We start from the raw sequence: 14,958 nt of genomic DNA on the forward strand, positions 1-14,958 counted from the left end.
TAGCTTGGCAATTGTGACACTGCCTCTGTCGAGTCAGGGAGAGCTGGCTGCTAATGGTATGACTGAAAGAATGTAAGAGATGTACAAGAGTACCCAAAAGAGAAAAGTAATGAAAAAGCAAACTAAATAGACAGTGTACAATATGAATTACTTAGATTGTTAAAATAAACCATCAACAAAACCTACCATATGGGTTTGTGCTGTGTCAGAATTCATAATTTGGTGATCATAAATTATTCCTACTAGTCCAGCAGTCATGGTTCCTATAGAAATAGTTTCTTTCAAATAGTAAAGCTCAGATACTAGAAAGAGATGCATGCAATACAACATATATTATATACTTCCCCATAGCCGGAGGGCTTATCTATATAGGGGCATTAAGGAAAATCAATCCAAATTAACTAAAGGAGTGAATATAAAATAGATTAGCTAAATTGCAATAAATCCCTGTGTGGACACTCTAATTCAGAATTAGGGCTACATGGTCCCACAATGTGGATTAGAGGGATGTGTATTGTAGCATACACTAATGTGTTGCGCTATAACTGTCCCATGTAGACCCTGCTAGTGTAAACTAAAAGGTACCTAGTTCATGTTAATGTAATCCTGGTTGAAACGGGACTATATTAACACAAACTAGGTATCTTTTAGTTTGCATTAGCAGGGTCTATATATGAGGCAGTTACAGGACATCACTTGAGTGCGTGCTGTAGCAGCTCACACCCCTGTAATCTGCACTGCAGGGCCATGTAGATAAATCCCCAAAGTGGCCGCAATTCACTTTAGCTTAATTCACTCCCAAAGAAACCGTGTGAAAAGCAGCTTCACTTTGGAAGTGAATTAAACTAAGCCAAATTAAGCCCACTTTAATTCTGAATCAGAGTTTCTGTGTATGGTTTTAATGCAGTTTAACTAATCCACTTTAAATTCACATAAAATTAATTCAGATTAACTTTTCTGAATATCCTTGTGTAGACAAGCCCTTAGGTTCTGGAAGAAGGAAAGTTTTACAATCTCACTCTTCCTTTGCTCATCAGTAAGGTATGAAGGTTGGAGAAGAGTGCTTGGGCCTCTTCCCATTGATTAAATAATTAAGTAGAGTTTGAATCTTTATTTCCATCTTTTCATCCAATTTTTTGTGCTAAAGGAACTTGCATTTCCCATGCAATTGTAGGATGAGTACTTCACTGAAGGGGGCAAGCCTATAGGCTTACCATTTCCTCATTCTTGTGCCCAAGTTGTGGAGGGACAATGAGTAGCTGCAGCCACACCAGCTCAATTTGAACAGCTGTCTTGAATAGCCTTATTCTGCAAATTACTGCTGTGCATAATTTACCCTTTATGACTTGGACAGACAGCTGAATAGATACAGTAGAGCAGCATGTACATATACTGAATGAAATCATGACCCCATTGAAATTGATGTGAAAACTTCCATGGATTGTAATGGGACTAGCATTTCATTCACTGTGTTTTTACAGATGTCTAATTAGAGGATAATTTGCTTTTTACTAATTTTCATCCACAAAGGCCCTATGTCATACAGGCCCAGGAGAACTGGTCACAGAGGGCACCAAAGCCCATTTGCTGATCTCTAAACTGGCAAGGGTTTTAGTGCCTTTATTTGGTTGTCACAAAGGAATGTTGCATGGACAATTATACAATTTCAGAAGTTTATGCAGTTTAAAAGTATTACTATTTGCATACATTGTTGTTAATTAAATTAATCTACAGGCCAAGAATTGTTGCATGATATTTTACAAATAAAGATTTTGAGAATAATTTAGGCAAACATATTTTTAAAAAATGTGAACCAATAATATCTTTGGACAAACAGATAAAAATAGAATGGTTTGAGTGAAAACCAGTAACTTTGTTTTTGTTTTAATAGAATGTACATTCTATAATATGAATAATCAGTTTCAACAATTTTACACTATAAATATAAATTTGTACCTTATAAATAAATACTTTCCCCTTCTGTTTCATTTCATATTTAATTTAATGCTAATTATTGTCCTTTTGCTTTTCCTAGCTAATTCCAGTCTTCTTGGAGGTGGAGGGGGTAAGTCTTTGTTTAACATTCTCCTTACTCTCAAAAACACTATGTATGTGCCGAACAAAAACAATATTCAAGTAATGCTGATAACCACAATCACCACAGATCATCTTGTTTATGTACAATAAGTTCCAAATGTAAAACTACCTGAATGGAAAGAAAACCAGGCGAGCTTTTTATCCTTTACATACAGCCAGGAGGTTGTGAGCATTCCTTTCAGATATGGACCTCGTAAATGTCACCAATTGTCACCTCAAGCTTAGGCTGCTGTGCTGTGCTCTGTTTGGACCACACCTTAGAGCCATTCAAAAACCAAAGCTGGGGTATCTGAAGTTGTACTGCTACACTTAGGTGTATCTTTGTTATTTCAAGGGCATCTGTGGCCCATGGATAAACATTCAAGAAACTATAGCAATTGTAATTACTTAATAAATAAAATTATGTTCATACATTTTTACCTCAGCTGTTCACCCCGTATCTGTGAGAATAATGCAGCAGAATAACACTTTATTTCTAATCTTTTCTTTTTGTTGTTTTACTTCGGTGTGAACTCTTAAAATTGTGAGTTAGTGAGGCACAAGCTTGTGTAGTGCATGACAGAGTTGCTTCTAATATCGTTCAGAAACACCATATTTTTCCCTTTTAATACATGACATCATTTTGCTTTTCATGTATTACTGTAGCCTTAAGAGCTTACAAGAGTTAACAGTTGAAAAAAATCATGCAGGGTTAAATTTCAGCATGTCTCTTGCTCTCTCTCTTTTCTGGAGGAGGGGTGGGGGGAAAAGCTCCAAGCTAGAAATTTCACAATATAGTAGCTGTAGGGATAGCTATTAATCTTTCCTGGCTAGAGTTAAAAGGATCTGATGATCACAGCCTACATATGCAATTGGAAAGGAAAGGATTCAGTAAAAAGATTGCTGTTGCTTTTGAGACTCAGAATGATAACGCTTTGTTTGCACAACCTGAACAGTGTAAGCAACCATCATTCCTGATCCATGAAGAGTGGATTCTCATGTGAAAAAGTGGTTCAAAACTACATTGAGAGGGAGTTAGAAACATGAACAGATTTTTAGTCCAAATACAGATCAGAATGTAAACCTACAATGAAGTGTTCTCTAATAATTTTCCGGCCAAATTAATCTGTTTCTGTTTCTTTGAGGCGGTTTGTGATGCACCAGGTTTGGTTTTATTATTTGTATTACTATAGTGCCTTGTCTTCTGCCCAAGGTAATCCCATAACAGTGGTTGATGTACAAAAGGCGAGATTACTATACCATCTCTTAAGTATTTATTCCCATTTAATAACTTTAAAAGTCAGTGCAAATATTCAAATTTCAGTCAGGTTTCTAGAGAAATGGTTATTGTAGAGAAGTTTTAGTTATTGACTTTCAGTAGTATTTATTCATCTGGATTGTACTTCAGAAGTTGGTATCCTGTTACTGTGGCACCACAGAATGTAGCTTGTCCTCTTGGCTCAGTCTGACAGACAGGATGATGACCAGTCTCCAACTGGTATTCTTCTCGCTTTTCAGAGCAACCATCTCTGCTTTTCCAATTTGATTCCTGCTTGACTCAAAGCCACACTCAGAAAGGTGACCTTTGCTACCACATCTTGATGCCATTTTTGTTTCTTAACCCAGAAGGTGAAAGACATTTGCTCCAGGAAGGCAGACACTGCTCTGGAATCTAAAGTAAACTCGAAAGGAAGTGAGGAAATTGGTTAGTAAAACTTCAGAAATTCAAAATGGAATCCCTCAGAACCACCATAAATCAAGGAGTTTTCCTGGTATTGGTGGATCTGAGGACACCCAGCTACAAATCCCCATCACTTACTCTCTCTAAAAGTACCTAGGGCTTGTGCTGAACAGATGGTCTTTCTAATAAGCTCTTCTCCATTCAGCCTGGAATCGGACCTGAGAATGTTGGTAAAGGTCATGTTGCTCACGTAGTGACACTCTCTCAAATGGGTTTGTGAGACTCCTTCTCTAGGTGACTAGTTTATTTGGCAACTCTCAGGACTGGCCACCCAAATGGTATAGGAGTCACTAGCTTTGTTCAGTTTACTAGGTCTCACAGCAAACAAACAAGCAGCATCCTGGTTTCTGACTTCTCTTTATCCAACCAGAGTACATAGTGCCTTGGATAAGAGTCTATCAGGGTGGGGAGTAAATGTGGATCCCTGCTGAACACAGGGAACATGGTCTCCAATGGAAAGACAGTTTCCTATAAACACCCTTGAGCTGTAGGCAATAAGGTTAGCTGCCTTACTGCGAAGAAGGCTAAAATGGGAAAAAATTATCCTCAAAAGTCCAATCATGACAGTGGTCATGTACCTGAACCACCCGGGTAGCAAAAGAAACAAACAAACAAACAAAACCTCTCAGCTTGCTCCTGTTTTCCTGGGTACAGGTGGGTCTCCTCTCAGTAAGGTTCTGTTTATTCCAGCTCAACTTCACTGTACAGTGGATGGGCTTAGGCTCTCCGAGTTTCTCCTAGCAAAGCTCAATAATGGGAAAGTCCTTTTTTGTAGATCTGCTTGCAGTGAAATTCAGTTCCAAGCGCTTCCTCTTTCATGTGACATTTTTACACCACCAATAAATGTCATGTCTCAGAAAATGTTACCTGTTCTAAAATCTAGATTTCTTTTCTAAAATCTTTCTAGCATTGAACTCATAATGTGTAAAGAACCCTGATCTCATCTTCCTAAATTTTCTAACGATCTATTAGAAATAACTTTTTAAATAATTCTTTGGAGAAGAGTTAATGGACCAAGTTTTGATGAACATGTTAGCAAGCTTGTCCTTTGGTTCAAGTGCCAGTGGCTTTGCATCACTGCCAGCTACTTTTGTGCCATAAGAGATGACCAAATTTTAAATCAGCCATCTGACCAGATTATCTAAGTATAATTGGGCTTCTTAGAGCCAAACTGATGATTGTTCTTCAATTCCAATTTTAAATCTCCTGTGTATATTTTTATGACTGAATGAAGAGATATGAAAGATGCCAGATGAGAATTATTCAGATAACTTTTTTTTTTAACAAAACATCAAGAAATGAACACTATTTTTCAATGGTAGACTTCTATTTAACTAAAGATTCTTTTTAAGACTTCTTTCTGCTTGTCAAATAACTCTTATGAAGTTCCCTGGAGTTCATTAAGAATCTTATGAGTAATCTTTTCTTTCTTTTAAAATTAAATTCAGTTTTTATTAAGAGAGAGCCTGATTGACACATTTTATTTCACTTTTCACTTTATTTCAGGTCCAGATTTTTCACCAGGTTTACCACGCAACTGCTTGCATTAACTTGTGCAGAACAATTATTTATGTATTATTATTTATTTCTAGTGTTGCCCACAGTGGATAAATGCAAAAAAAAGGCACAGATCCTACCCCAAACAACTTATGCTCCAAGGTCAATATTTTCAAAAGGGGGCTAGTGATTTCTGATGCCTCCATTTTTTTTATGCCCAAATTGTAACTCCTTTAAAATTGCCTGAATTTCAGAGGTGGTGAGGGGACTCTGAAAATCAGGCATCTTAAGATGTCTCCTTATGTTGGACACTCAAAAATGGAGATGCCCAAAATTACTTCTTTTGAAAAATTAGGCCTAAAGTTGTGTGATGTTAAGCATGGGCCCTTTTCTGCACACCTTGTTCACAAGAGTCAAGTCTGCAGGATCCTGGAACCATTTTTTTTTTCTGCTCAACAGTCCATCTTTTCTCATTTGCCTTACCACTTCTCAGTTGTTTCTTTGACAGTATATTCTTTCTTGACTTGCTGGACTTAATGAACCACACATTGCATAATAATCTTTGGGTTGTCCTTCTTTCTGTTTATACATGATATTTTCAATTCAAGATTATAAACTAATTAGTAACAAACTAGCTTTTTTCTGTAGGTGTTAAATTTGTTCATCAAAGGTGACATTGGTTGTAAGTATATCCCAATGTCACTAACATTATTTATAAAGTATTTTATATGTATATGTAGTGAGGGGAGGGGAGTGGAATTTAATGTGTCCTCTTAGGAATGTGAGCACCACACCACTCCCATGTAAAGACACAGCTTATTTCAGCAAAATAGTTATTTTGCCAGTTTATCTTAAATCAGTTCCCCAAATGACGCCATATTGGCAAAATAACTTTTTTTGCTGGTATAACCACGTTAGCACTAGAGCTTTTGCCAGCATAGTTATGTCAGTCAGGGATTGGGGAGGGGAGAAGAAATCACAGCTTTGATTGACATCTATGCCGGCAACATTTTCAAGTTTAGTCTAGACCTGCCTCTCCAGTCTTTAGCCTACAATTTAAAGGAATATAGTGTGTAATCATGAACCATATATTTAACTTCTAAGTGCATCTTGTAGCTATATAAATGGGGAGTGGAAAAGAAATCTCACTTTAGGGGAGGGTAGCTCAGCGGTTTGAGCATTAGCCTGCTAAACCAGGGTTGTGAGTTCAATCTTTGAGGGGGCCACTTAGGGATCTGGGGCAAAAATCAGTACTTGATCCTGCTAGTGAAGGCAGGGGGCTGGACTCAATGACCTTTCAAGGTCCCTTCCAGTTCTAGGAGATAGGTATATCTCCAATTATTATATTATATTAGCTATAGTTTTTACTAGTAGAGTGAAATAAATTTCTGTGTTTTGCCAAGAACCAGATATGATGTACTCATGTATTGTAAACCTTAAATACTCTCTTTTAAGAGACAAAGGGGGGAGTTATGCCAATCACTGCCCACAAACATTGAACATTACTACTTCATATAGGACACTGAGGCCTGGTCTACACTAGAAAATTAGGAAAGCATAACTAGGTCACTCACGAATATGAAGAATCTACATGTAGTGTCTACACTTAAGTTCTCCAGTGGTGCAGCTGTAGTGTTTTAAGTGTAGATAGGCCCTGAAGGACCTTTTCATACTTTGTCAGTCCATAACATCATTCATTTTCCACACAGGCTGCTCCTTTGAACAAGTATTCACATTAAAGACCCAGCCCTTCTAAATTATTTGTTTTAGCCATGATCCCAATGGGACGTCAGTGAAAAGTTTGAAAGTACTGTCAAGCCTTTCTGATTCAAGGAAATAAACAATGGGTTGTTGTTTTTTGGTAGAGTTCATTTATCTCTTCCTTCATCATGTCAACTAATGTTAGTGACATTGGGTATACAGTAGAATCTCAGAGTTACGAACTGACCAGTCAGTCACACACGTCATTTAGAACCAGAGGTATGCAATCCAGCAGCTGCAGAGAGACACACACACAAAAACCAAATACAGTACAGTACTGTGTTAAATGTAAACTACTAAAAAGATAAAGGAAAAGCAGCATTTTTCTTCTGCATAGTAAAGTTTCAAAGCTGTATTTAGTCAATGTTCCATTGTGAAGTTTTGAAAGAAAAAACATAACATTTTATTCAGAGTTATGAACAACTTCCATTCCTGAGGTGTTCGTAACTCTGAGATTCTACTGTACTTAAAACTAGTGAGGTCTTTGAACAAATGTATCTGCCTAATTTTGGCATTCAGCTAGCCTCAAAAGCTGTTTGTTGCTTTGTACACTGTCACATCGTTTCTTATTGTATGCGATGGTGTTGTAGCCATGTTGGTCCCAGGATATTAGAGAGAGGTAATATCTGAAAAAGAGCTTTGTGTAAGCTCAAAAGCTTCTCTCTGACCAACAGAAGTTGATCCAATAAAAGATATACCTGACCCACTTTGTCTAATGTCGTCTCTTAGAAATTTAGATAACTATAAAGACACAAAGCTTTCCTGGGGAACAATAGTCATCTAGAACTGATAACCTGAGGCAAAAGGACTATTAGCCTTAGTTGCTCATTAAGTCCTTAATACGCTCTCTTAGAAGAAAGCGGTTGCAATCATTTTTTAAGTAAAGAAAATTAAGTGTTGAACCTCATTCTCCCATTGTCATTCTAGTCCCCTGCCTCTCTTTGAGTAGGATGGATTTGATTAGTACTGAATCTAGAGGTTTCAATATTATGGAAATACATCAGCCAATCAGGTTTTCTATATTTTTACTTTCTATACAGAAGTAATACTAGTTCTCCTTTGAGTGATTCTGTATGTACACAGCCACACCCACACCCCCCTTCAGGTGTACCTGAGCCTGCTACACTCAAGTCAGACACTTTTAGCTAGCAGTACCCATTGTACTTGTGTTTTGTACTTGTACTCATGCCTCAGACCTAGAGTGTAACAGACAGAGCTGCCCTGACCCACTCTTAATTCCTTCTCACTGCCTATGGCTAGGAGTTAGAAGTCCCCATGTCACCTTGAACGCAGAGTCTTTTACCTGCTAAACAGTGTATGTAAATAATTTATAGCAGTGTTTCCCAACTTGGGACGCCGCTTGTGTAGGGAAAGCCCCTGGTGGGCCGGGCCGGTTTGTTTACCTGCCGCGTCCGCAGGTCTGGCCGATCGCGGCTCCCACTGGCCGTGGTTCGCTGCTCCAGGCCAATGGGAGCTGCTGGAAGCGGCACGGGCTGCGGGACGTACTGGCCACCGCTTCCAGATAGTATTAGTTAGTTAGCTTAGTGTAAATAGACAGCAATATTTTTAGTGTTTTCTTTGTTGTTTCATGAGTAGGTAGTTTCTTTTCTTTCTTGAAGCCACTTTAAAATGTAGGGATCCCCAGCATTGTCCTTCCTGTCAGGCTGCTATGCCCTCAGAGATGTGTATGTGTGTTGCTTGATTTGTTGAAGTGAAGGGGACCTAACGGACAGATGTTCTGTCTGTCAGTCTTTTACTACCAGGATGCAGAAATCTTCTGAGATAGGCCTGAGGGAGTGTCTCATGGTGAAAGTCATGCAGGTATCTCAGATCTAGGCTAGTCCATAGCTGAGTTGGCTGAATATTCATTATCCAGAAATGCTCTGTCTGTTCCTTCTGTCTCTTTGGAGTCTCTCCAGGGTCAGAAACCTGTGAAAACAAACAGGGAGAAGAGGCATTGCTCTCATTCCCGTGGATCTTCTTCCAAGTTGATTGTCTTCCAGGTTTCGGGAGGGAAAAACTGAGCTGAAAATGCCTCCTTCACCTCTCATAATAACTTTTACCATAGAGTTTCAGCTGATGCTGACTTTAGGAAATTAGTCTTTGTCAAGTAGACCCCGAATTCCTACCACTTAAACAAGTACCACTCGTACTGACATGGAATATATCTGTGCACAGTCGTTGAAAGGAGAAAAATGTACCTGTACAGTAACTATTGTTCTTCTAGCCTGCTGTGCATATATATGTTCCATGATCCACCCTCCTTCCCAACTACTTTAGAGTCTATTGACATCAGGCTTCCAGTGTGAAGGAACAGATGGAATCAGGGCAGCCCTGCCCTTTATGCCCACTGAATGGATACTGCTAGCTAAACATCTCTGAATCAAGTGCACTAGGTGCACAAACAACTGAAGTGAAGTATATATGTGTGCAACACTTTTTGAAGAATACCTGTTACTACTCTGGTATGTAACCATTTTTTTTATTGATAATCTAATAGTCTAGAGTAGAATATGATCCTCTAAGACTGCTGAGTTCAGCCTGATGGTCCTAGTTCTCCATTCCAAAGTTTGGATCAGGCCAGAGGCATATGAACTACTCTGTACTTCAACTCCTTTTATATAACTCATTTCCAGAGTATGTCTCTCAGAGTTCCATTGTAGACTAGGCTTTTCTACATAGATCAGCTATTGTAGGTCAGTTTGGGGTTTTCTTCCCCTCCTTCTTCCTTTATGTTGTTTTTTTTTTCTTTGTCATGTCTTGCCAGAGAGGCTGTTTCCAATTATCTGGGCCATCAAGCTCAACTTTAATTTAAATGTTATGCGTTTTTTCCTGTGTGTACTATATCTGGATACATAGTGAGAGGAGGTACATAAATAAGTATAGTTTATTTTAGATGTTACAAAGGAAAACACCGATTGCTCTGTGTACCTGGAACTGTACTTGCCCAGTAGATCTGATCTGGTAGGTAATTCCCTTCAATACCTTCTATTATTTTATTTTAATTTAATTTAACTGCCTGGTCAATTTAATCCAAGTATGCTGGAGAGCTAATTTTTTCCCCTGGAGTTGTCGGGGTTGTTTAAAACAAGACTGTGCCACTGCAGAGTCCAATTTTTGCTTAAATTATATGTATATATTGTTCTTTCATAGGTTGTTTACTTATCCCTTCGCTGCTTCTCTTATTCAGCCATATATACACACCAGTAATAGAGGTTTCTGGATTGAGTTAACTATACCTTTTGACTTAGTCAGTCCTCATTTCTTTGTCTGATTGGATACTGTTACAAAGGTCCTTCAGAAAAAAAGAATTCAGTGATTGCTTAAATGACTCCACACAAATAATTTTGTTTCTTGCAATAATTGATATTAATGGATGACCTCTGAAGTGCATTGTTCAGGTGTGTGTGTACTTGCCACTGTACGCTGATCACTTTTTTCTAGAGCGTACATATTTAAAAGGTGTGATCAGAACTTGGTCCTTTAAGGCCGTATTCATAGTTTAGCCAATGTATGAGTCTGAAAATAATTTTTTTGTCTAAAATGTATAGTGTCCACACTATGCCGACCTACTCTACTGCTTACAAAGCCTGTTACTGTTGCTACTTCATTCAGCCAGTGGGAGTCACTAACAATTAGTGTTTATCCATAAGGGGCTGAGCATGCTGACTCCACAGTTTTCTTAACTCATGCCTAAAAATGGGACTTTAACAGTGTTCCCCTGCTTGGCAGGAGTTTGTGTTACTAGTAGACCACGAAGTGGACAAATACCGTTTTTTATTTGAGGGAATTAAATTTATATCCACCTTCTAATAGAAACAGAATACATAAGCTGCTACAAAAATAAATAAATAAAAATGTACTGCTTAAGTTCCATGTGTATTAGAGCATGAATGTATTTTACTTACATTTCAGGAAACTACCCTTCTGAGTAAATATACAGTGCTGTGCCATTTCTTCAAAAGTGAGGCAGACCATTAGCTAATGTTGCTGCTGGGGTGTACGAACACCACAGTAAAGATTTAAAGATGGTGATCATTACAAATCCAAGCAGGAAACTGAGGCATAAAGACTTTTTCTTCTTTGCATTTTCTGTTGTTGAGATAAAAACATCAGAAACAAAACTTACAATACATACTTATAAATCAGTACGTAAGATCATGATGTAATCCTCACCCCCAAAATACTGCATAATGTACACAGTAATATATATTTTACTTAAATCATGCAAACGAAGAAATAAAATTAACCACATACTCTAAGCATATCGACCTACATAATATTTACATTTTCCTTTAAATCTGTTCTTTATAAGCATCTAGTAGGCATTTCTGGTTTTGTTCTATACATTTATTTTCTAAAACTCTTGATTGGGTACAATTTTGGAATCCCTGTGTGATGAGATTTTTGCAGATTCTGCTTATCCCTGAGAAATCCAGTTCCTTTGCTCCATCTCAGGAGTACCTCACTTTTAAAGCTATGGTAGTATGTGTGCTCCTCAGTATAGGAAGGATAAAGGCCAGTGTGCAGACAGATGCAGGAAACACTTATTTTTTCACTTAAGAAGCAGGGCAAAGGTCTTAAACTACATATGTTGGGAAATTAGTCTGTTTGTTGAAGAACATGGTTCCTACCATGAAAAGTGAATTAGTGTGTTAGAAAATGGCACATTCTGCTGTGTGTTTATAATGAAAAATGCACTACGCCAACTGTTGGAGTTTGTGTTTATATATTTACCAGGCTGCTAAGGTTAGCTTGAAATAAAATACTTGCCTGGTATCCTTAAGGTAAGATCTACAAATTGGGACAACTGTCACAGTTAGTCAGTTTCATGCCTAACAACCTTGACAATGTCCCTTTCAAAGGAATAAGAATGAGCAGAATGCTGCACTGAAGACATGTTTCGTTTGATTTCAAAAACCATCGCAGACCTGTTTTTCAGGTTAAAGGCTTGATCCTATTTTCATTGATATCAGTAGCAAAATTCTCATAAACTTCAATGGGAGCAAAAGTAGGATTAGTCTCTAAATGAGGAAATATAAAGCTTTTTGGCAAATGCAAACCTTTTTATTTTTATTTTCCTGGCTTTGAGTTAAAATCTTACTTTTTAAATCAATAACTAATAAAGTTTGCATCATGTAATTTAAATTGCACAAAGTGTGGAAAGTAATGTCGCCACTGTTTTGGAAACCACAACACTAATGTAATTTTGTCATAGTCTAGATATAAATTAGATATTTGCAAATCTTTTGCCCTAAATGTAATTTTCTGCCATTAGGCATAATTTTTAGAGGCAAAACAGATTCAGACAAGCAGTACCAATGAAACGGCTTTATTAAATGTTTGACCTGCAGGCAGAAATAGAGATACTTCACTCTACCTGACAACCCTGCTAAGGTTGTCACTATGGTATAGAAGGAACTAGACTCAAATTATGCCAAGGACTTTTGCTAAACTGTATAATCTCCCTTAGGGCAAAATGAACAAGAGAAGTGTTTTTCCTAAGGCCAAAGCTCCATATATTATGGAGCAAATTATACTTAAACTCTATGGCTGTGATCTCTGAAACTTATGGCAGAGTTGCATTGAATTTTGTAGCAAAAGTTTTTAATCATTTGATAACCTTCAATTTTTAAAAAATACCCAATGAGTTGAAAAATATACCCAGCACCTAACAGTAGGAGCTCTGCAGGAGGAGTAGGACATAGCCATGTCCAGTATCGCCAACCCCAAATGTTCAAAAACCATGAGTAAGGCCTGCAAAAATCATGAGAGATTTAAAAAAATAATAATAAATTATACAGTTTTGGATTCTTTTTGCTTGCCTTCAGGCTTTTGAGTCTTTAGGTTACACTTGGGTGACATTTTCAAACTTCTCTCTGCAATCATGAAGGCTACAAAAATGTTCAACTTTGTACGGGACTGGGCTACAACTTAGTAAATATGTCAGCACAAATGACAATGAATCAATTAATCCTTGAATGAGTGATCTGTGTGTAGTATACGCAGAAAATACTAAGCAAAAAGACTATTATTAAGATTGCAAAGTGAAACACTCTACAAAAATTTAGGAAATGCCAGAATCAATGTTCATTTTTATTTTGGTCCCCTTATTCATATGTATTATGATAATTGTTAATTACATGATCACACAGGACGCCTGCCTCATTCGCAAGATGGGCACTGCTTATTTAATGAGCAGCTAGTCACTACTTTGTTTTATCCTCACTGTTCAGTGTGTGGCCCCAGGGCAAACCCTGCTCTGAAAACAGAAATATTAATTTCCTCATGGGTGTAATCATGATAGTAACTGAGTGTTTTGCAAAGATTAATTAATTTGTCTTCACAAAATGCCTGTGAGGTGAGGGGGTAGGGTATTATCCACATTTTACAGATGAAGAACTGAAGCACATAGCTGAAGGTCAAAATTTTCCACTAATTTTGGGTGCTTAATTTGAGAATCTAGGAGCTGACTTTTCGGAGTACTGAGCACTACATAGCACGTACTACGTTCAAAGCACAGTTCCTGTGATCAGAATCCAGGGTCTCATGTCACGCACCCAGAAAATGAGGAACACACAATTAATAACTGCCTGCAAAGTTTGGTTTAAGGAATTTGCCTGGTGTCACATAGGAACTTTTTGTCAGAGGCAGGGATAGAATCCAGTACTCAAGGGAAGCCTTAACCATGAGGTCACCCATTCTCTTCTTGTAGTCCCCTGTGTCATTCATTAGACAGCTTTCAACCTCTGCAACCAATGAAGCAGGGATCCTACACGCAACAGTCTTTCACCAAATGGCCCTGCTTCATCTCCAGAGCAGCTCCATTCTGTGATTCAGCCATCTCCCCTTTAGGGTAATGCAGGGGGATTCCTTGAATACTAGAGTTGTAGTAAAAATTGCAGGCTCCTCAACTTCAGTGGATAGGAGGGGAAAATAATGTAGATCAAGTATAGGAAGGTGCAGTAATATGGATCTTTTCCCTTTCCCACCCCTCCCAACTACTGAGATTTTTCTGAGGTGGGGTGAGGGGTTGAGGCCTGTAGGATGGGAGTGGAGGAGGCCTTTCTGCTGGCTAGGGTGCAGGGCCGGCTCCAGGCACCAGCCCAGCAAGCAGGTGCTTGGGGCAGCCAACGGAGAGGGGCGGCACATCTGGCTCTTTGGTGGTGGGTCCCTCGGTCCCTCTCGGAGTGAAGGACCAGCCGCCAAATTGGTGCTGAAGACTGAAGCGGCGGTAGTGCTGCAGATTGTGATCGCAGCTTTTTTTTTGTTCCTGCTTGGGGTGGCAAAAACCCTGGAGCTGGCTCTGCTAGGGTGGCATAGCATACAGCCAGCAAACGTGGTCTTTTGGGGCTTAAACAACCCTAGCATCTTGTGTATATTTGTCCTATGGGGTTGGTCCTAAATATTTCATTGCTTTCCTATTATACAAATGGAACCACTGAATTCCAAAGCCTACAAATATCATCACCCCTGATTCACAGAGGAGGAGAAGAGCAGTTTGCACCCTTCTGCACAAGGTGGCACTTGCAGACATACCTCACTGGATCCTTCATGACGTCTAAGTATGTACCTTTTTTTAAAAAAAGTCTGTCTGTACTCAAACTTCGCAGGTTTATTTCAAGGTTAGCTTTTTACATATAGTCACTTTGAATGCTAGTATACTGTGGGGTTGATGCACTACAGTTGGCAGAGTCCAGGCTGTGCATCCCTCCAGTGCTGAAGAGTAAACCTGAGAGGAGTCCGATAGTGCAAGTCACCCATAACCCCTGCTCTGTGGGAGAACTTGGAGCCAGCTGGTGGGACACAGTGGGTGGGGCAGGGGAGGGAAAATATTTCAGAAACTTGCAGCAAGTGGAGTTCCAGTAGAGCCCCAGCTGTAA

At 38.7% G+C, this 14,958-nt stretch overlaps 1 protein-coding gene across 7 annotated transcripts in view; it reads left to right on the forward strand.

The window, feature by feature from the left end:
• MACROD2 (mono-ADP ribosylhydrolase 2) overlaps positions 1–14,958 on the forward strand; it is a 1,304,535-nt gene that overhangs the window by 327,540 nt on the left and 962,037 nt on the right. For all 7 annotated transcript variants that reach the window (XR_005596087.1, XM_039529899.1, XM_039529898.1 and 4 more), the window contains one exon: positions 2,036–2,065. Coding sequence is in view for 6 of the 7 variants with exons in the window: in XM_039529899.1 (XP_039385833.1) it covers positions 2,036–2,065 (30 nt within the window). In the remaining variant the exon portion in view is untranslated. The remainder of the gene's footprint in view (positions 1–2,035; positions 2,066–14,958) is intronic.

Source organism: Mauremys reevesii, linkage group 3 (assembly GCF_016161935.1).
Source record: "Mauremys reevesii isolate NIE-2019 linkage group 3, ASM1616193v1, whole genome shotgun sequence".
NCBI lineage: Eukaryota > Metazoa > Chordata > Testudines > Geoemydidae > Mauremys > Mauremys reevesii.